Raw genomic sequence first — 23,900 nt, forward strand, 5'->3', positions numbered from 1 at the left:
AAAATTAACTCTATCCCAGCCAAAACCAGCACACCTACATCATGAAAACTCCCTATGAAGTTTATGGAGGATACTACAAGGCTGTGCAATTGCTGTTGTGCTTTATTGTATTGTTTGCTGTGTTTTTCAGGTACCTCATGTTAAACTTGAATGAAGACAGAGCCAAAATAGTCTGCCAAGCTTAAAATATAAAAAGATTGTTTTGAATCTTTTTTTCTTTTTAGGATAATATTAGTTCATTAGGAGTACAAAGGTTGTTCCCACACAAGAGAGAGATGCACACCTTGCTGAGAAGGTCAAACAATGTCCCAGCAAGAACAGCCCCTAAAACATAGGAGGAATTCTTTGCTTGAGAGACTCTTATTTTCATTCAAAAAAAGGTCATACAACGAATCAAATCATCTGAAGCAGCTGCTAAATAAATGTCCTAGTTGGAACAATGAAGCATCCTTTCATTCAAAAGGGTCAGCTTTTTCAAATTCCGCTTTTACCTACTGTCCACTGCTATGCTGGTTACTGAATTACACCAGAGTAACTCAGACTGAGTCACATATAAGCCTCTATTTTCATTTGTTCTGGGATTTTTCTGTCATACCACTTTTTGTAGCCTCTATGATTCTTTATCACTTACGGTGAAGAATGTCATCTGTATCTTTCACTGATATATAGACCAGCTCAGATGCTTTCAATGGTACTACTCAGCTTTATAAAGATGTAAAAGCACATTCAGAAGTCTTCTTTAGAGTGTTTTATCCTTGAAATCTTGACTGAAAGACTTTGTGAGAAGATATGCTGTGTATGAACAGGGCAGAAACTGGAATTCCTGTTATTCAGGACATTCTAAAGTTAAAAAGCAAGACCTTAAACTGTACTTTGAGTCTTCTTCTTGTGAAGATTTATTTAAATTCAATCTTTAAATTCAAGCCTATTTCTTTTTTTTTTCTTAAAACCTTTCAAGAGAAGTCAAGTGTTGCTGTGGAATTTTGATGCTGAAAAAATCTCCAGAGCAGTTAATTAGGGGTGAGATAAGAAAGGGTTTATTTTGCCAAGGCTAAGATGTTACAAGACGCATGCAGGCCGTGCCTGAGAGGTTACATTTTATAATACCATCCATCCAATCCCAGATGTGTCCACCCTGTGGCCTTTTCTCTGGTCCGCCCTGGGGTCCACCCCCTGAGAAATGGGTCTGGGGGTTTTGGGACCCCGTGTTCATCCCACCTTCCTCTTCATCAGAGCACAAAGGGTACATAGTTACCTAATTCTTGACCGTACTCTGTGGTTTAGGCCCTGATATGTTGTTCTGCCAACAATCTAGGCCTTGCCTTGACAAAAGACTAAACATTTCTGCTGTGTTCAGGAGTAGGATTGATATAGGGAGCATAGAGTGGGGTAAGAGGGTTAGGGAATGTATAAACAAGGCTGCTGGAGAAAGGGAAAGGGACAAGGGACAAAAAGGGGGGGGGAGTTGCTTTCAAAATCTACTTATAAAACTTAAAAGTCTTACAAATATTGAAAAAATAAAAAACCATTAGGGGCTTAAGGCATCACAAGTAACCCAGCAGTCCTGTGTGTAGATTTAACAACGGGTAACAAACCTTTTAGATTACCAGGGAATTGACAGCTCTGCCTGTGTGTAGTCTGTGTCTGTGTAAGTTTTAATATTTCAGCTTAATTGTAGGAAAGCAAACTAATGATGAAGTTATAAATGGTAATTAGCAATTGATGTCATAAAATACAGAAAGAGTGAGGCTTCAGAGTAGTTACTTTAGCTGAGATGAATATAAAAGCTTTCTTGGAAGCACGTTTAATAGTGTGGTGGCAAACCAATAATGATTTGCATCATGCCCCCTGTAAGTGCAGGGAAACACATACTCAGAGTCCAACCTGCTGGTTCAATAAAGAATTTATTGCTCATATTAGAGGTGTTCATGTGAGTCAAGAAGTGGGATATTAATTAAGGAGCCGTACAGAGCTGGGGTGAACAGGCTCACTGGGGTGGGCAGTCCTGTGAAACTCCTTGAAAGCTCTTTGCATTGGTTTCTTCACACCCCTTGCCTGGGCACTGTGTTGTCACCCAGCCTGTATGGTGGTCACAGCTGGGAAAATGTGCCCCTCCATGTCCACACTGCCCAGGAGAAAGAGGGCCTGAACATGTAGGATGAGGAATGTACTCCTTTTTGCTCTCTACTAAGTCTGAGGGTACAGAGTGTGTCTGTTGGCCACTGGTTTTAAGGGTGGTGTACCATATCGCAAGGCAGCAGCTGGGTTAATCTATGTACAGTGGCAGTTCATTTCATCTTGTTTCATTTAATTCAGAGAAAAACATCACTTTTCATCTTAGTGGCTTGTAACATCACTCCATCTCACCATCTTGGGGCAGGGAAACATGAAAGAATCTCAGCTCTTATTAAGGATTTTTCCAGTCCTTTCCTCTGTCAAAATAATCTGAAATTCATAAATCAGAAATACACTGATTATAAACCTAAGGTTACGTCACTGAATGACCAATATCAAATTTCAAAGATGGGGGGTTTGCAGACACATACCTATAAAGGGGATAAATGCCTAATTCTAGAGAAGTGAAATAACTGGAGACACAAAGTACTGTGAATAACCCAGGAATAATTACCTTAAAGTAAATGCTTTAATATAAATTAGAAGGGTGGATGGGGTTTCTGGACTGCTGCTTTCTCTCAGTGAAATCTTCATGCCTAGGGTCAGTGGTGAAGAGCTGATAAATGACTATTTCAGGATTACCTGGCAAATGACTTCTCAAATTGACATATATTTCCACAGCCATTGTTGCTTTACAGGCCTGAAGAAGCAAATGCCTCTTGATTGTTTGCAATTTAAAGTTTGCAAACAGAAAATGCAGCTCAGTAAAACTGCACCAGTGTTAAAATCACCCAGCCATTCATTTATACAACAGAACTAGTTTTTCACACAGTGAAATGTAGTCTTTGAAGTGGAAATCAAATTATACTGATGAAATGTCTGGCCAAAAGCATACTCTAGTCCATTTAGCATAGATTAAAAGCAAAGAATAAAGGATAGAAGGACAATTGCTAAACTAGTGGAACTGTGAAACATCTGAAAGTTAACATTTGATTGGTTTTTTCTTCACAAACAGACACCAGTTCTACCCTATTATTCTTGACTGTAATATACTCACAAAGATCTCACTGACACTTCTGTGACTAACGTTAATTTAAAGAAAGAGGAGGAGACAAACAGTTTTTCAACCTCATTTTGATCAGTTATTGCATCTACACAAATTAGACTACTGCATTTGATGTAGCCAAACATTTAATTTGCTCAAATATTTGTGGTAATAGCATATTTGATTAAATTAAGTTTTAAAAATTGTTACTATAGCAACTTACACCCTAGAGTGAGATTTCTGACTCTCATCCTACCAAATAGTTTCTGTCAGGAAATTATTTGATTGGATGATGATAGGAAAACGCAATATAAGTAGTTGAATTGCTGCTACTCCTGCCCAAACTAAAAATAAGCCAAGTTTGGCCCTGATATAAGTAGATACACTTTTTTGGAAGGAGCTGAAATAAATGTTGATACAAATTTATCTATACTTCGTGTAGGAGAAGGTAAGAAAGTAGCAGTGATAAAACTAGCTGTTTGTAATAAAATGCCATGAGTAAATATGGTCCTGCTTTTACTCTGGAACAATTCATGTCACTTATACCTGCTCATTTTTGTTGTAAAATCTATCCAAATGGCCATTTGCCAGGATGCTTGTAAGTTAGTGACCTGCTGAGCCACTTAGATCCTCACAAGTCTATGGGACCAGATGGGATCCATCCCAGGGTGATGAAGGAGCTGGCAGAAGAGCTCACCAAGCTGCTCTCCATCATTTACCAACAGTCCTGGCTCACTGGGGAGGTCCCAAATGATTGGAAGCTGGTGAATGTCAAGCCAACCCACAAAAAGGGCTGCAAGGAGGATCCAGGAAACTACAGGCCTGTCAGCCTGACCTCAGTGCCTGGCAAGGTTATGGAGCAGATCATCCTAAGTGCAATCATACAACACCTACAGGATGGACAAGGGATCAGACCCAGCCAGCACAGGTTTAGCAGGGGCAGGTCCTGCCTGACCAACGTGATCTCCTTTTATGATTTGGTGACCCACCTGGTGGAGGAGGGGAAGGCTGCGGATGTGTCTGTCTGGATTTCAGCAAAGCCTTTGACATTGTGTCCCACAGCATACTCCTGAAAAAGCTGGCAGCCCACGGCTTGGACAGGGGCACTCTCTGCTGGATTGAGAACTGGCTGATGGCCCAGAGAGTGGTGGTGAACGGGGCTGCATCCAACCGGCAGCTGGTCACTAGTGGTGTCCCCCAGGGATCAGTGTTTGGCCCAGTTCTGTTTAACATCTTTATTAATGATCTGGATGAGGGGATTGAGTCCACCACTAGCAAATTTGCAGATGACATCAAGTTGGGGGGGAGTGTTGATCTGCTGGAAGGCAAGAGGGCTCTTCAAAGGGACCTGGACAGGCTGGAGAGATGGTCTGATTCCAACAGGATGAGGTTCAGCAAGGCCAAGTGCCAGGTCCTGCACTTTGGCTACAACAACGCCATGCAGTGCTACAGGCTGGGGCCAGAGTGGCTGGAGAGCAGCCAGGCAGAGAGGGACCTGGGAGTCTGGATTGACAGGAAGCTGAATATGAGTGCCAGCAGTGTGCCCAGGTGGCCAAGAAGGCCAATGGCATCCTGGCCTGGATCAGGAACAGTGTGGCCAACAGGTTCAAGGAAGTGATTCTTCCCCTGTACTCAGCACTGGTGAGGCCACACCTGGAGTGCTGTGTCCAGTTCTGGGTCCCTGAGTTCAGGAAGGATATTGAGGTGCTGGAGCAGGTCCAGAGAAGAGCAACAAGGCTGGTGAAGGGACTTGAACACAAGTCCTATGAGGAGAGGCTGAGGGAGCTGGGGCTGTTCAGCCTGGAGAAGAGGAGGCTCAGAGGAGACCTCATCACTCTCTACAACTCTCTGAAAGGAGGTCGTAGCCAGGTGGAGGTTGATCTCTTCTCCCAGGCAACCAGCAGTAGGACAAGAGGGCATAGTCTCAAGTTGTGCCAGGGGAGGTTTAGGTTAGATATTAGAAAGAATTTCTTTACAGAGAGGGTGATCAGACATTGGAATGGGCTGCCCAGGGACCTGGTGGATTCACTGTCCCTGGAGTTTTTAAGATGAGACTGGATGTGGCACTTAGTGCCATGGTCTAGTAACCACAGCAGTGTTGGATCAAGGGTTGGACTTGATGATCTTGGAGGTCTTTGCTACCCGGCTGATTCTATGATTCTATGAAATAGAATAGGCTGATGTCCCCTAACAACTTAAGTTGTGCCTGGTTTGCTAAAGACTGCAGTTTGCAAAGGGAAGAAAAGGGAAGTTTTAATCCTTTCAGAGGTTTAACCAATCCTTTGCATTAATAGACCATTCTGTTAGATGTAACTGAAGCAAGTTGAAGTTAAACCTTTTAATCTGTGACAGGCGGGGTATTTGACGTTTGCATTACCTTTTTGTTCTAAGCAGTATGTAACACTACTTTCATGTACACATCCTGCGTGCAGAAAAATTTTCCAGTACAGTTGCTGAACAAAGTGTGTCAAAATGAAGCTATCCTAGCAAAAACTTAGCCAACATAAGTAGCAATAGACAAGGGCAGAACGTGGGTACAAACAGGAATTTGTACACCTTTTCCAAATGTCTTTCTTATATACTTCTTGGGTGACTTACAGGTGTATCCGAAATATTTTTGCTAGATGCAGATGTTTTTCTTTTACAGTATCTGTCTCGTATTAATGGAAAATTGTTCTTATTTGACTTGTATGTCTCACATCAACTTATCTCCAGAGAGAACTAGAAATGCTATTCCTACATATTTTCCTGTGATGTAGCTAGAAGTTTCTATGGTGACCATAGAAATAAATTTTTTCACTTTTTTCTTCCCCTATTTTAACCAGGTAGACAAGAAAATTGTCCGCACAGAAATTGGAGTTCTTCTCCGCCTTTCACATCCAAACATTGTAAGTTTAGCCTTGTTTTTTCACTCCACATTTGTTTCTTTGTTTTTTAAAAATTCTTTCTATTCATAAGAGATGACTGTTCAGGTTCATCAATATAGACCTGGATTAAAGCTTTGCTTTCTCTTCATGAGCGTGATAGCAGCTTTTTATGAAAGCTTCTTGAGTTATACTTACACTTTAAAATAAAATGTTCTTACAGACAGGAGTGAGAAACTATGTGAAAAAAGTTCTGCAAATGAAAGTGGAAAGTTGGTGTTGTCAGTCCTTGAAGGGTAGGAAAGGTTTTACTTTTCAGTTTCTCTGAAAGATTGGCAGACAGCCTCTTAAACTGCTGTATTTCATAGAGATTACTGAGGTATGAGTAAGAAAATAACCAAAAGAAAAAAAGAAAAAAAAAAGAAATGCAAAGGAGATAAAACTAGCAAAAAAAAAGTGGGAGAGAACAAGGTAGATCTACCAGCTGTGGTGTGTGTCCTACTGTTGACGCCCTGACAATGCTCACCAAGAAGACAAATAAGCAAAATAAATACTTTCTGTTATCTTTTACCAGATAAAACTGAAGGAGATATTTGAGACCCCTACAGAAATCAGTCTTGTTCTGGAATTGGTCACAGGTGGAGAACTATTTGACAGGTAAGTTACCTGTACACACCTTGCTCAGTACCTTCCCCAAGGTCCAGATTCTTCTCTATATGTAATCCTTGTGTTAGTAGTTACTGTTATTATTTCATCAGCATAATGGTTTATTCACATGGACAAATGTCTGCAGGAAATAGCTTAAAAATGTGCTTGGAAATGTAATTATCGGGAAACTTTTTGGAAATGATACATGAGTTGAAAATGGAGAATAAAAAAGTGGAAAAATATTGAAGAAAGGTACTCTGCATGTGCCCAGCATTAAGTGTGCTACAGCAGAAAAAAGGCAGGAGAAAATGGCAAAATATCATTGACAGATCATCATGAAACATGTGGAAATCAGCGTGCTAGGAGGATAGTTTTATGTCAAATAAAAATTTGATAAGCAGACTAACCAGAAATTCTCTTTGGTATTCATCGTGTTAATAAAACCTCTGGTTTTGCTGCAAAGGTTCTGCAAGACAGCTCTTGAGTTCTGAAGGTTTTACACATGAGGCTGCACATGCTTGTGGAGTAGGTGCATATGCATAAAGTGAAATAATTCTGTAATAATTCTGGGGTGATATTTTACTGGTAGGGATTTGATTTTTTAGAGTAAGAGACGATATGAAAAACATTTGATACTGGCTTGAGTAAATTAATTAACTCACTGGTATTGATGATTTCCAGCTTAAATAAGGAAGGGTTATTTGATTTTCCTTCTTCTATAATTAAAATTTAGTATTTTAGAAGGCTATTATACAAATACACATCAAAGTTTCAGTCTAAAAGTATCTTCGACTTGAAAAAACAAAATCATACCTTTTTTTCTTTTTTTGGTATCATGGGCTTAGCTTTGAAAAAGAACTATTTGTGAGTAATAACAGCAAAAGCAACTGCTCCTATGACGTCTTAAGTTCATCAGAAGAAGGTGCATACCCTCTCAATACTGTGCTGAAGCCATGAGAAGAGATGTGCTGCAAGTTAAACAACCAGTGAGGGCTCAGTCCTGAGCTGGAGAGAACCCTGGTCAAGAACCATAGCCCTACACATAGCCCGTTATACATCCACGTGGTTTCAGATTAGGTCATTTTCAGGAAGGCTGGATACTCTACAGGACTCCTTGACGAGAAGATTTAGCAAAGGGAAAATGCAAATGTACCAGTGAAATTGTTGGTTCCTGAGCAGCAAACACCTGTGTGGTAAAACTGAAAAGACTTCATGGGATCCAGGATGGGGAATTACATTATTTAATGGAACCAGGATTTAATATTATGACATTTTCAACATTCTATGATACACTTAGCAGTGATTATGGGATTTGAGCTGTCAGATTGATCTTTCCAAAAAAATTTAATGCCTGATCCAGTAGTTTAGACAGCTAGGATGAGGTGACACTAACAAGAAGCAACGTCGTTTAGTCACTTAGTTGAACTGCGGTGCCCCCTTGTGATGCTACTATTGAGCACCAATACTGTGGAGATCTGAACTCAGCATCCTCCTCTACTCCATGTACAACAGAACTGGAACTTTGTCAATACAGATCTCTCTGATTTGTGATTTGGAAAAAATAAAACAACCAATGAAATAAGAAACCATAAAAAATTATTTTCAGCTCTTCAGCTAGCAGTAGGAGTATTACTTCACTCTTTAAACTTAAATTAAAAATAATTAAATATAAATATGCAGTAAAGATGTTTTGCACTAGTGACTCCAACTAAACATCAAACCCTTTCTCAGTTGGGCTGAAGGATTAAAACTTGTTTTGTGCTATGCAATGACTGCCCTCTGAGTTTTAGTGAGGGTAAATTTAGCTTTCTACTTGTGGTGGGTTCACCTTGGCTGAATGTCAGATGCCCACCCAGCTGCTCTATCCCTCCCCTTCCCAGCCGGACGGGGGAGAGAGTAAGGTGGGAAAAGAAAACAACACAAATCGTGGGTTGAGATAAGGCAGTTTCTATTTATGCAAAAAAGAAAGCAAAGGCAGTGTGCGCACGCACAAAGCAGAAGCCAGCAGTTAATCTCTACTTTCCATACACAGCGATGGTCGGCCACTTCTCTGAGAAGCAGGGCTCCAGCACACGTAACAGTTGTCAGCAGGCAGGCATCAGAGACAATTAATGCCTCTGGTCCTGCTCCTTGCCTCAGCTTTTATACCTGGGTTGATGTCATATGGTCTGGAATATCCCCTTGGTCAGTTCGGGTCAATTGGCCTACTCATGTCCCCTCCCAGGATCTCACCCTCCCATTGAAGAAAGAATGTTACAGTGTTGGTGCTGTGCTCAGCAGTAGCCAAAACATGGGTGCGTTATCAACACTCCTCTAGCTACCAATGCAGAGCACGGCACTGTGAGGGTTACTATGGGGAAGTAAATTCCGGCTCAGCCAGATCCACCACACTACCTTAGGTCAGATTCCCCTCTCATGTTTAATCTTTTCATTCCTTACATTGTTTTATCATACTTGAAGAAAATTACATACTTGACTGACAGAGAGGCCTTGTGCACTCTTTCCTCTGTGCTTGCATGACACAAACACTACTGTTCTCCTTGCTCTAAACATCCTCATTGCTGCTACTACTAATTCTTGTAATGTGCTGGTAGTTTTTATATCAACCATTTTATTGCTCTATTTTTCTGCCATTCCAGCAGTCCGTTCTTCCATTGAATATGTTTGAGCTGCAGATAAGTAAGTTCTTTCATGTAAACATCCCCCTTATCATGAAGATGATTTTATAAATACCCAAGATCCGATTAGTTTTCTAGAATCCTATTATCATTGTTGACGTGTTGTTGGTTTCAAGCCACTCAACACAAAAGTTCTGGGTAATGAAATTATTCACTTCCTTCATCATATTTAACATTACTGTCAAGTCATCCATGTTATTGCTAAAATAACTCTCATTATGACAATTTTTCAATTGTGTTATCCAAAAGGAGATAAATTCAAACAAATGTATCAGTTACACATCTGAGTTAATACAGCTGAAATCAGGGTGGCTTTGGTTGTATTTATGAAAAGAAAACTCTTTCCCAGACTTCATAAATCACATTGGAAGTCATACCCTGATATACCACTTCATACACAATAAATAAAACTCTAAACTGAACTGGAGAAGTTTGTGTAAATTAAAATATTTCTTGCCAGTTTACATGACAGTTTTTGCCAACCCAGTAAGTGAGGACTGACAAAGAGCTTGTGACAAAGAATGACAAAGAGAGTGACAGACCAGTGGAGGAATTTTTTACTTAAATGTAATTTCTTGGTACTGTTACTTTAGCTTTCTTGGTGTATTTCATCAGATTTTTGGTCTCTGTTGATTTGGCTTTGCTTCTAGTAATTAACCTCTGTATTATTACAGGCAGTAATAGCTGTTGCAGCACTGTGAAGTCTGATCTTTGTTTTTTAAAGGCTGAATTTTGTTGAAGTTGGTTTATTCCATTTAGATTCTATTCATATCTATTGCCTTTCACCTGAATCACTTTTCCAAATATTAATTCCAGTTAAAAAAAATCAATTCTACTTTAACTTCATTTTACTCAGAATACCTGCAGATTGCTAAGAATAGTTTTTATTAGAGTCTTTCTTTTTTCTGCTTCAAATAATAGTGTCAATCCATAAATTGTCCTTGACTATACTTTGACATCTTGACCACAGACTCTTCTGTTTCTTCTTTCATCTTATTATTAAGTGCACCAAACAATGTCTGAAGATAGCACTTACACCTGATGGTCTCTTGAGTCACTTCCATTTCAAATTTCACATTTCCTCTGAAATATAAGTTCAAACTGATATTCTCTTCTTTTATGGAGTGTACATTAACAAAAATATTAATTGTTCTAAAGAACTTACCTTTCTAAGAGAGGTGGGAATTGTTACCTCTTATGGACAAAATCTAGTGAAGCCTTCCCAGGCTTCTCACATACCTTTTTTTTGTCCTTTTGAAAGTTAGAATTGCTAAGGGACATCAATAACAGTCAAGGAATTAATCAGTCACAAAAGTGATTATTAGCTAGTGTCTTTTATTAGCTAGGGTCAGAATAACATCTTGTATTTGCTTCAGTGTTCTGGTCTTATGTAGTGGCAGCCTGTCTTCTGAACAGGGGTCAGAGAAGTCCTTTGGACTCAGTCCTAGTTACAGAGTCTGGGACCAATTTATCATTATGTGGGTATAACCAAAACTGTGTATTCTACACACTCTGTGTAATTTCTGATGGACCGTTAGTAATTGATCATTTGCAGCAGCTCCCCAGGGCACACCTGACACCTCAGACTACAAGCTGAAAAAGAAACCCTGCGAGTCAGGGGAGTGTTCTTTTCTTTTCAAACCAATGACTCAGCTCCGGGGAGGCATTAACACCTTCACACCCAGTCTGAGGGATCATCTCTGCTAAGGGGCCACAATGGGCTGGCATAATAGGCAGCTGCAACATCTAGACCATCGAAGATCTCAGAAATATCCCATGACTCACAGAGTTAAATCACCCATTGTGAAACTCCCTGCCCTGGGGGAGGTAATGGGCATTCCCACCTGAACTTGAGCATATATAAACTTCGGGCTTTGGGAGTTCTGGTACCACTTGACGTATCCAGAGGAGGACCAGAACTTCAACAGAACTGCAAACATCATCTGGACAAACAGGTTTTCTTTTCCTTTTACTTTGCACCCCGGAGGATAGCGCTCAGCACAGGGACCAACAAACACTGTTCTGTTCTTGTCCCAGGGTGCTGGGTTATACATCTGCTTTTATGGGTTAAAACCAGTTTTTCTCTGTATCACTGCATTTATTGTAATCTTTTTTAGTAAATTGTAACTCTGACTTGTAATCTCTCTTGAGTTGGGTTCATTTCTCCAGCTGGTTGACTTTTAAACCAGCACAGACTCCCTACTTCATATGATCATGTTACTGTCCCATCCCCCAGGACTGGCAAAAATAAAAAGCGGTTGGTGACAACTACATCAACTATGCCCTATTCTCTGAAATGGGAAGACAAGACAAAACCAGCTCTGGAGAAACTGCTCCTTGATGGCATTTAGTTTCTATAGAATTTAGCTTTAGTAATGATAAACTCCGGTATTTCCTTATTGTACATTTGTAATAATGCCTTTACACTTTTTTTTGTGTTCAGTTCCTAATTTTCTGTCACTCTGGGAACTGGGAAAGCCTTTTGTAAATTGGACACATCAGTGCCTGTGAAGTTCTTCAGGTGTCGTTAATACTTAAAGTTCCTATGATTACAGCACCTCTGACATAAGTATTTTCAGTTTTTTCTGCCACAGCCTCACCACTTTAATATAGATATACATAATCTGGATGCCAGATGAACTTGGAGGGATATACTTGTTAAATTAAATAGAAAGTTGATTAAGGCTTAGCTGAATTCCTTAATTATTACCATATTTAACTTTCATATTTGTTTGAAATGCAGAGAGTTTTAACAGCCCTGTGCAGGTGACAAGTCCAGGTATATATACCTACAGCCTATATATATATATGTACCCTATATATATGTGTATATATATATATATACACACACACACATACATACATAATGGATATACACATACATACAGAAAGTCTCTGACTGACCCAAGTGCTAACTATGTCTTCTGTGCCTTGATTCAACACCTCTTCTGAAATTAATATGTCACTTAGAATGTGAGTGCTTTGTACATTTTTTTAAATTGCTTTTTTCTCTGTGTACATTATGACAAGAGTGTAAAGTGAAGTCAAAATGTTTTAGGATGAAGTAAAGTTATCCTGAATATTTAGAGCACCGAAATGCTTGTCCTAAATGATGATTGAGGTGATTTTTTGATGAAAGCCTGAAAAGCAAATCCCTTTTAGATAATGTACTTCTCAGTTCAATGTTGAAATTTAGCTGCTATCATAAGGAATGTATCCCAGATCCAGACACCGTGAAAGAGGCCAGGAGGACTGGAAGGGTTGAATCTGATATAATCCTGAACAGAATAACTGAATGATGTAAATACTCCTGTGAACTCGGACATAGAGGAATATAAGTACAATCTGTGTTGTGCAAGCTGTGCCCAGTTTCAGAAGTTGACGGTCAGTTGTTTCACTCTTATTGGGAAGTAGGTGATGTGCCAGAGTGAGCCGCAGTGAAATGTGTTTAAACTGTCATGGCAGCTAAACTGTGCTGGTTTGGCATGAAGAGGTGGAGCTGGCAGGTGGGTCACCTGAGCTCAAAGACTATTTTTCAACCATACATGGGCACCCAGGTCTTTGGGTTTTGTTTCTTAAATACCTCTGTAGTCTTCTTGTGTAAGCTATTCCAGTGACTCTCCAAATTAGGTTCAGTGTCAATATCAGGAAAAACTTTCTATCTGCAAATTTGGCCAATATTTGTTTGCCTTGTCACCAGCAGGTAGGAAGAAGATGATTACTTTCTTCTTTACAGCAAACTTTATATCAAACTTTCAGGCATGGAAGACTGAGGAAGACTGTATTTTGTCAGCCCCAGAAATCTTTTGTCCCCAGTTATGTTTTCTGTGTGCCTGTTACCGTCTATTGAATTTCCCCCACATTCCCACATCTTTCTCATATTGTGGTGCGCTCAGCAAGACAAAGAAATCCAATTAAAGCCTCAGCAGTTGTTGGCAGGGCAGCTTCATCAGCCCCTTCAGTGCAGCTCTCTTCCCCTCCCCAAGCCACTGCCTCTTTTTCAAGTTTTCAGTGGTCCTTCACTTTGCCCCCTCTCAGTTGCTCAGACAGGAGCTGTGACATGCTGCAGTTACTCAGTTTGTTGCATTGCCTCACACAGTCATTAACACAAAACTTTTGTATGAGGGAGGAGCTTGAGCAGCCACTTTATGAGCACTGTGGCTTCGTGACCTCTAGAAACAAGGACTATTATTTTTTTTAAATATGTTCTGAAATTAAGCTCCTGAAAGATCAACTTGTTTAATTCAGTGGGTGCTATAGAAATGCTGAGTTGGAAGTGGAAGTTAAAGAGGGGAAAACAAACCCCAGTACAAGATACAAAAAAATACACAATTTTCCTCTAAGTTCTCCTGCATGCCACATTTATCAGAGAGTGCCTCTTGTTTAATAACAATGAAGGGAAAAGAGTTTTCCTGAATGGCTGCATTTCATTTCTAAACAGAGTATTGAAGAAAAACTTCTAGTTTGTTTGACTTGGAGTCAGATCGAAACCCAGGTTTGTATTTTCCATTATCCTTCTTCAGATCAGGGGTAGGCGGTTTGAGTTGTTAGAGAGAGTAACAGCTAGTCTGCTCTGGAATATGAAAATGGCTGTATAATAAGGGAGAATCAGCAAACTGAAATAGAGCTACTTTTAAAAATATTTTATTACTCTTCAATTCTGTAGTATGGAAAATACACAAATATTTAAGAGGGAAACTTTATTTTTAACTAAACAAATGCATCAGAGCAACAAGGAATTGGCATCACCTCAGTACAAACATGAGCCAATAGATCTGTGAATCATTCATTGAGAAACTGTCTCATGTGGAAACCATTTTGCTACTGAACAGAGTGATGTAATTTTCTTTTCCTATTTCTGCTAGTTTTCAGTCTCACTTTAGCTTGTATAAAGCTTCTAATTTCATTTTAATTAAATACAAGAATTTACATAAGAATTGAGTGAATAGGTCAGAAAAATCTCTGTGAAAACCAAAACATTTTAGATAAATTACCATTTATTATGTAGAATCAAATAATTTTTTTAATTGTTAGCACATACTGGCATTGGAACACAACTTGTATTTATATAGGCCAGTGCCTTGTCTGAGACTGTAGATGATGTAACATGATGCAGCCCACAGCTAAGATGTGGTGCAAGGATTTTGAGTAAAAGCCAGGTAGAAGCAGAATGAAAATGACCCTAAAAACAGTGACGGCTTTTATTGATGTCACGATGTTTATAAAGAATAGTCTAAAAAGCAAATTCAGACATTGCTTAAAGAAAGAGAAACAATATTGGGAACTGATGTAATAAAAAATTTTATTGTTTTCAATGGCTAAACAGATTTAGCAGGACTTATGCAAGCCACATTATATGTTTCTAAATTCAGCTAATACTCAAGTGCTACCGACTGCACATTGTGGAGAAATAGGTTTTATAGCAGTAATATTAAATGATGGCTAAATATTGCAAGTTTTAGAGTAACTGTTTAGATTAATTGGCATAAAACTAAGTACACTTACCAATCTGAAACAGACTTTACCTGCTCACATTTCAGGCAAAATTGGAGTATGGGTGGGGTGGCCCGTGTGGGAAGGAAGCAGAGAAAAAAAGCTAAGAATAGGGGAACTAGTACATGTAGAGCATGGGGGAGGAAAAAGTGAGTTTGTTAAAGTGGTAAGGTTTCAAATTTTCTTGATCGCTGGGAGTCGTGAGAACAGCTTGTGTTTAAAATTGAAGGAATATTCATTGCACTGAATTCTAATACCCAAGAAAAACAAATGAAAAATAGGTTTTGGTTTCAGGGTCAGGGAGCTGGTAAAAGTACCCATTTCTTGTGCTGTTTTACTCCTCTTCTGTCTTGTTTCTTCCATCCCCCGGTGCCCTCAATTGCAGGTTTCAGGAGTTGCTCCAGTGAAAGGCCTGGAGTGGTTCTGTGGGCTGTGCTGCCTGGGGAAGGATCAACATCCTTCCTCAGTCTTAGCTGGGAGGTCTCACTGTTACAGCAGCAGCAAGTGCTGACTGAGAATTTAAGATATGGGCAATCTCGCACAAAGAGGAGCATGCCATCAGTGACTATCCCAGTCTAGCATCCTCTGGCACCAGATGAGTCCTCTCCTTAATCAAAGCAGATGGTTTTGATTTCTTTTTTTATCACTGCACTGTGCAAGCATTGTTTCTCTCGCTAGACTTGGAAAGAGCTGGCCCTCTGTTTCATTACTCGTTGAAAAATCCCACTCAAAACTTAGTCCTTTCTTTCTCTGAAATGTTCACTTGTTTGTCCTTGTAGGAAATTGATTGTTTCCACTTGCTTGACATGCTCGTCTTTAATCCCCAGACACATGTATTCCAGTGAACTGTAAAACTGTATATCAATATAATTTTAATACTCCTCTGAAAATTGATTCTAAAATCACACGTTGGGTTCCCCATCTCTTTCCTCAGTTATTTTCAGATCCCATGTGTTTAGTTTAGTTTAGCAGGACTTTTTTTTGTTCCTACCATTAATAAAGTTTCTGCAGAACAAGTGTGGCCACTACTTTCCTCCCTTTACTGGGATATCCCACTGCTTTCAGTACATTTACACAGATACAGTGAATTAAAGCATAGTACACCAAGTCCTAAGAAGAATGTCCCAAAAGGAATAAAATCCACTACACGGTGTGCCCAAATTATACTGCTTGTTAGAGGGGTATGTTGAACACTGGTAAGAGCTTATGCATCTGCTGATGTGGACTGATGAAGTTACACATCATGGAAACATTATAAGCAACAAAGCAAGCTCTGTAATTCTATGGTGGAGAGGCTACACTGAAAACCATCTGCAAAACTGAAGATTTTATATTGCAAGAAAACTGGAAGTGCTCACAGGGAACAGAGGTGTTAGAAAGGCTGGTTGGAAGTTGGCAAGGATTACTGCAAATTATGAAACACTTGAACACATACATGTGTTTGATCATGTGGAAGCTGTCAAAATTCCAGTTACCCACTGTGTATAGGGAGAGCATGCGTCAGGAGAGACATTATATCATTTCCACAGGCTTGCTGGGCAGGGTAATGCTGAGGGTGGTTTTGCCCATCACTACATTTGTTACAGCTCCATTACTTGACAAGGCTTTTCTGCCTCTGAGCGTCAGCAGCAGCTGAGAGCATTACAGTTGCTTTGATGGTGCAGCTGAGGGCTGTGGGCTGGGGGCACAGGGGAATGGTTTCTGTTGGGTGGCCGGACCCTACAGGGAGGCAGAGGTGCATCTCAGCACCCTGGAGACTGGGGCTGTTCTGAAAGGGCATCTCCATCTCTGCAGGTAGCAGGAAGGGGCAGAGGGGAGGGGGCCTCGGGAAGTACTTCACTGCTTCTCTGTATAGAATGAAGAACATTTGTCTCAAATATGTTCATGTGTGCTTGGAAAGACGAGATTAAAGTAGGTGGTGTCTTAGGAGACCTGTGGTTTGACGTCCATCAGTGGTTGCTCTGTTAAACATGTGTCTCACCACATGTAAGTGTAAACAACTGAATAAGCATATTTCAGTGTGTGCACACAAGCATGAATGAAAAAGTGATTCTGCACAAACCAGCACTTCATTTTTGCTTGCTCTAGAATGTCTTAATTTTGGACTTCTGTCTTGAATTTCCTGGATCCTTGCAGCACCAAATTCAGTGTTTTTCAGAGGGTTTTTTTGTTTATTCTGTTTGACTTTAAGCATTTCTGGATTCCCAGATGTTTTTCTCAGTTTTTCTGTCAAGCGCTCTTTTGGTATACTTGGCTCTTCATTTGTGTATCAAAGAGAGTATTTAATTAGTTCCTTATTGTTGCTGTTCCTATCTTTCTGTCCTTTCAGTAAAGGTTTAATCTACCTCCAACCATAGTTTTCTTAAAGATCATTCTATAAATAGCTGGGTTTGCTTCAATAATAACAAAATAAGTCATTTCTGCAAGTTTCCTTCCCATTATGGGGAAAAAGAGCAATGAGTCATTGTTAATCTGCAGGTTAAAACTGAAAAATCCTTGTAAAGAAGCTTCGTTCATCTCAGGTAGGAGTGCTGTTATAAAGAAGCAAACTGGCACACCTACCATTTGTCTTATGTAAACTATTGCAAGGAAGATGCAAAAAATAGATGTGCAAATGATCCCCCAGCATTACTACATGATCTAAACTACATGATAATCTTCTTTCAGTACTCTTCCTTGTTGTGTAATAACCAGGTTTTAGTTCTAAATCAGAGTGCCCTTAGAAATAAATTTTCATTTTTAGAAAGCAATATGTCTTTTTCATTCATTGCTGTTACAGAAGATTAGGCTTTCTATTGGCTAGATTATTATTAAGAATTAGATGTCTATTCTCAATAACTTCCATTTCTTGACTTCTGGAAAACTGGAAAGTTAACTGCATGTGACATAAGCTGTAATTGGCCTGGCAGGGTACGTTATTCATGTGTAACTCATGTTATTAGAGGATGGGTCAAATGCATTTCACAATCATTCTACAGTTTGTTTTCATTACTCTCCTGAAATATGGACCCACACTTCATTACATTTATTACTTTAAAGCGTAAATTTAACAAGGCTTATCTACAGTGTCTGTGGGATTTTTATGCTGTATATTTAATGTAAATAATGAGAGCAGCATGCTATCCTTACCCCCATATACTGTCTAAGTCAGGGTGGTCTCCTCTTGAGGTCAACAAGAGGGCAGTCTTGGTTTTCATTTCTGCATTAGTTGGGCATTGGCAGAAAGCTCAGAACCTCATCTCTTCTTTGGTTTTGTTGAATGGAGAAAAATACAAAGAAGTAGACTGCATTTAAGAGATGTATTTTTTTTCCTTCCCCCAGTTTATCTGTTTGAAAAACATAGAAAAAGGATTATGTTGCCTTACTGTGAAATGAGAAAATTGTTGGATTAAGGGAGAAATGTAAATTGAATTGTAGCTACATTGCTTCATATTTCTCTGATCTTAGTCACACGTGTGACCCAGAGAATTAGAAATCCTGTTGAAACCTTAAAACCTGCCTCATATGTTCCTAAAGTCAGGTGCACAAAGTCATCCTGTACCTCTTGGACCCAATGCATGGGCAGGTGGGATACTACAGACAGGTATGCCTGGCTGACACTAAATACTTTACACTACAGACAGGTATGCCTGGCTGACACTAAATACTTTACTTGAGTTCAAAAGGAGGAGGAATCAAAACTAGTATACTTGAGGGGAAAAAAAGAACTAAGCAAAAGCATCACTGGGGCTCAGGTCCCACCATATAATCTAATAGAAGTGGATAATTCAGCCTGAAATAGCTAAGGAGGAATCTTACCTTCAAGTATAATGTAGTATTTTATTGTGTAATTTATGGCTTTTTGTAACCTCTTTCCTACACTTCACGCTAAAAGCCTAACATAATGGCTTCATGAGATAAGCTTTGCTTTGTTTTAACCTTGTGATGATAATTTCCAGTAAGGCCCTCCCTAACAGTTTAAACAGATAACCAAAGCAGAGAGGTACAAAAAAAAATCAAAGGTGTTAAAGCAGCGCATATGTGATGTTAGCTATAGGGCTGCCAAAAAAAACCCCAAAAAACCCCCCAAAAAACCCAAACCAAACAAATTTCTAGAAATAAGGCCAAGGAATTATGCAGCTAAGAAATCATGGTGAAATAGAAGAACTGCTCGAGAGGAATTACTTGCTGCTACTGATGCCACAGAAGTTCTCTATCAACCTGCACCTCAGGAAGCCTCCCATCATCCCCACATCACCATTGTCCAATCAGGGCTTAAATCAGTCCAGCAGTTTAATTATCTAGGTAGCCTCATCTCCTCAGACGGTAAGATTGACGGAGAGATAGACAACAGGTTAGCAAAGGCATATAGTGCTTTCGGAAAGCTTTGGTGAAAGAGTTTGGTGAAATAAACACTTGAAGAAAAGTACAAAGATCAGTGTTTACAGAGCCATAGTGCTGTCTACTCTCTTATATGGATCCAAATCATGGGTCATCTACCACCACCACCTGCGACTCCTAGAACACTTCCATCAACTCTGTCTCCGTACAATCCTAAACATCCACTGGTCAGATTATGTGACTATGTGATTACGTGACTATGTGATCATCTGTTCTAGAACAAGCAGCAGTCACAAGTATTGAGGCCATGTTGATGAGAACACAGCTGCACTGGGCAGGGCACATCTCAAGGATGAAGGACCACCGCCTCCCTAAGATTATTCTTTATGGTGAATTTGCCACCGGCTGCCGCATGAGAGGAGCCTCGAAGAGAAGATACAAGGACTCCCTGAAACAACGTCTCAGCCTTGACCATGCTGATCATCATAACTGGTCTACTCTGGCCTCCAATCAGGAGGTCTGGAGACACACCATCTATAACGCTGCTGCTTCCTTTGCGAACGCATGCAGGATCACTCTTGAGGAGAAAAGACAACGCAGAAAGAACCGTGTCTTGCAGAATATACCACCTAAGGAGTCTTTCTGCTGTGCCTTTTGCAACCAGATGTGCCTGTCTCATTTTAGCCACCAGCGCGCCTGTAACAATTGTGGGTAGAGCCCTTCCCAAATCTTCGTTCCCGAAGCCTAACCATGATGGTGATGATGATGATGTCACATCAATAGACTTAGTTATCTGTGAACATGATGAATGTTAAGGTAAAGCAATTGCAGCCAATTAGGAATATCCCTGAATAGACTATTTTCCACAGTGCCATGCTTGTTGTATCAGTTTCTGTTGGATTTGTTTCTTTGCATTGTTTCTTATTGCACCTGATCTTCTAATGAGCATGTAGTAGTGCTTTTCATATGTACATTAGTCAACACCTTTCCCATCAGCTTTTGTGAAGCTATGAGGTGTTGCACTGATGGCAACTAAATATGAGTCTATTGTTACAGAGAAAGGAAGTGATAAAAAGTTACTGCAAAGTAGGAGCAGTGGGGCGAAAGAGGTATAGGCTTCTTGCCACCAGGGAGTCTTTTTATGGACCTTAGGCAGAAGGTCTTTCCAGTGACTTCTGACTTCAGATATTACAAGCTTCTTGCTGTATTGCTTTGTGGGGATTTTAGGGTATTGTTTTGTAAAACTGGCTTGTGTGCTTGCAGGACATAACTTTGAAAAACCTCTCATAGGCACCACTGGCTATGCTTTCTCTTTAAAGTGACTCTCTGAGGGAGAATTATTGTAGTTCACAAATACTGTGCACAGTTAAAAACAACAGTAAAAAGACTGTTGGGTGTCGTAACCATGATATTGTCCATCTTAATGATAGATCCTTCTTTTATTAACTTCTCATGTGTAATTGCACAAATCTGTATCTTCTGCTGGCTCTGTTTAACTGCACTGTGCATTTATAATGTTTCATTCTCTAATGGCAGTTCTTGCAGAACTTAGTGTTTTCATCATGGTAAGGTTCCAGGGAGATAATACTGAAGAAGAAAGTTGAAAGTTTCTTTATTTTGCAAGACTGAACTGATGTAAAAGGAAAGGGAGAAAAGAATATGGATTTGCAGGACCTTCACAACCCATAAATTGCTGGACTCCCCATAAGCACCACATGATCAACACATTACAAAATCAAGCTATCACATCTCATCTATACAAAATAAGCATAGCATACTGGCTGTTTATGTTAAGAAGAAAGAAAAAGGTAGTTTTAGTTGTAATGAAACTGTTTCTTTGACTACAGCAGCCCCAGTTTTCTACTGAGGGGGGAAAAAAGGCAATTATTCAGCACATTTCACTTGAGGGATAATTTGAAACTAGTGAACCCTTTCTCTTGAATAATTCAGATCTGTGTGTGTTTTGTTTCATAAAGGGCTAGCTAAATTGAGGGGAGCTAAGTTAAATATAAAAGTGAAAAAACAGTTCCTAAAGGATGTCTAGTTTTGTCTGAGAGTAATTCAGACCAGAACCTTTGAACTGAGTATGTATGTATTACAAGCATCTTACTTAGTTGATATTTTATCACCTGTTTTTCATTTAACTGGGTAACTTAAATTGCAAAAAGGTTGTTTTTAAGTCTTTTGGGGGCACTCTAGAGTCCTGGTCATATTTAAATTTGATTGCTTGCTATCTCATTTTTGAAAAAGAAGCCTCTGCCTGAACTGTTTATTTACCTTAATGGTTAATCCTTTTTTTTTTCTGTAGGATTGTGGAAAAGGGTTACTACAGTGAACGAGATGCTGCTGATGCTGTTAAACAAATTCTGGAGGCTGTTGCTGTGAGTATTGTCATCATATGCTTAGCACCTGATCTTTCACCTTTAGTGGTTCAATAAATACTTATGTGTGAAAGAGGCAGAGTTTACTGGAGACAATCTACACGATAATGTTGTATTGAATTTTTTTTAAGGTAGTGGCACTTTGAAGGGCAAGAAGTGACTTTGTATGGCAACATTTTTAATGCACTAAGTCACCTGTTACAGCGGAATGTGTGCTCTGTCCAGTCTCTGCTGTGGAATTCAGCACTGGTTGTTTTAGCCCCAAAAGTAGTTTGAAGTCACTGACACTTGCATAGCTCATTTTGTTTTGACAAGTATGTCATAGTAACTTATTTAAACAAAAGAAAGTGCAGTACTTTTCATCTCAAAAGGATAATAGATCAGCTGAATGTGCTAGCTGATGTGAAGAGTCACAAAAATTTAAGTCAGAGACTCCTGCAGAATATTGCCATGAAAATAGTTATGCTTCATTTGCAGTTGTTGCCTTAAGGTGACCCATCACAATTTTTGCCACTATGAAGAAGCATTTATACAAAAAAGGCTCTTTGGAAGGAAGTGGCCACAGCACTAAGCCTCCCAGAGTTCAAGAGATGTTTGGGTAATGCTCTCAGGCACACGGTGTGATTCTTGGGGCTGCCCTGAGCAGTGCTGGGAGCTGGACTTTGATGATCCTTGTGGGTCCCTTCCAACTCAGGATATTCTATGATGCAAAGTGTGGACTACTGTGAAAAGTGCATAGTGTAGATTGCAACATATCTAATAAAAAACCAACTCTTCTTGCTCATCATATTGCATATACATGTTCAGAACGAAAGTAATATTGAGAGAAAGCAGAATAAGAATTGGTGCCAGTAGTTTATGCAGTTTCTAATATACCTTCTTCCTCTATATTTTTTGTGATTTTCAAATAATTTTGTACTGCTATTTCACATTCTGTCACTTTCAGAAAGTTATAAAGATTCTTGAGGCAAGAAGATGAAGGCTTCTAGTGTCTACATAAAATGTTTCCATACATTTATGACACCTGTTCTTCTTAGTCACTTGTAGCTCTTCCATCTAACTTCACACCAGACATTCTCCAAAACAGCTATCAGATGCTGGGAAAGTACTTCAGAAATTAATTTGTCAAATATCTAGTCTGTATACTAGCACCAATCACTTCCAGAACAGAAGAAAGGAAACATGTTGGACAAGGAAAAAGTATTCCAGTTGGGACTCTTGAAGGCTTTCAGACAAGTAACAATATAGAGGCAATTTTACTTTATGAAACTAAGATGTTATCAAGGCCTCAAGAGAGATGGATACTAAAGATTTTGCGTTCTGCTGTGCCTGACAGTCTGACTTCAGAGTCAGCAGGTGATATTTTGGATTTTATCCAGTGGCGCTGTGTAGTTGTCGGCAGCAGATGAAGGTGCTTTGGGATAAAGCAGCCAGGTAGCAAAAAGACTGCAAAGATCTTGGAGTCAGAGGTGTGTAAGTAGTGCAGATGGAACTTGCCTGACTTTTGGTATACTTCCAGACTGTCAACCTTTTCAAATAAAGTACAGCTGTTGACCACATGGGGAAAAGAGAGGTCAGCCTGAAGGGCTCATTTGAAGGATCTGTACAGATCATCTGAGGAGACAGTGCCAGAGAAGCTGCCCCTGAGAATGGGCTGGCGGTCGTGACTGACCTCTGTGGAAGGTGTCTAGAGATGAGATTACTTGTTACATCAGTAATTCAGAGAAGGAAAGGCCAATTTGGGAAAGGCCATATTTCCCTGGGATGGTAACAAAATACTTCAATGTAAAAAGCTGCTATAAATCATGGTTTGGTATTATTTGTAAGCCTGTTCACGCTAAATAAGATGTGAGAGCTACTGTTTACTGCACTAACTACACATACTGCAAGACTACGCATGTTCACTTCATGTTACTTTCTGAATTATCTGATGTTTACTGAGTCACTCTTATTCAAAGAAATCTAAATTATGTATTTTAATTCACAGCATAAACTTTTAAAATTGGTTCAGATTATTATTTTATGACCAACTTTTTCTCTCAGTTGAAGTGCCCCAGTTAAGATGGTTCTACATTATTTAACATTCTTTTTGCAAAAAAAAGAAAGATGATGATCAAGTTCTGCTGAAAGATATTTCAGGAGGTGTTTCAGCTCTTTATTTTAAAAGCCAGAAACCAGATGAAAATCTTCAGTTTCTATGAGTTGTAGTAACTTGGCTGAACTAAATGGAATAGTGATGTGTGAAAACTAAAAAGCTCACCTTTATATGTAAGCAATAATTTGGATTTCTGTGGATCCTTGTACTAGATCCCTAGCTAGGATGAACTATATCCACTTCTGCTCTTATGGCTGAAAC

The 23,900-nt window shown here is 39.5% G+C and overlaps 1 protein-coding gene across 3 annotated transcripts in view; it reads left to right on the forward strand.

The window, feature by feature from the left end:
• CAMK4 (calcium/calmodulin dependent protein kinase IV) overlaps window positions 1–23,900 on the forward strand; it is a 149,584-nt gene that overhangs the window by 76,196 nt on the left and 49,488 nt on the right. For all 3 annotated transcript variants that reach the window (XM_039380735.1, XM_027712567.2, XM_027712568.2), the window contains 3 exons: window positions 5,986–6,048; window positions 6,599–6,681; window positions 21,472–21,544. In XM_039380735.1, coding sequence (XP_039236669.1) covers window positions 5,986–6,048; window positions 6,599–6,681; window positions 21,472–21,544 — 219 coding nt within the window. The remainder of the gene's footprint in view (window positions 1–5,985; window positions 6,049–6,598; window positions 6,682–21,471; window positions 21,545–23,900) is intronic.

The sequence above is a fragment of the Pipra filicauda genome, unplaced genomic scaffold, assembly GCF_003945595.2.
Source record: "Pipra filicauda isolate LSUMZ 115617 unplaced genomic scaffold, ASM394559v2 scaffold108_size2327098_pilon, whole genome shotgun sequence".
Classification (NCBI taxonomy): domain Eukaryota; kingdom Metazoa; phylum Chordata; class Aves; order Passeriformes; family Pipridae; genus Pipra; species Pipra filicauda.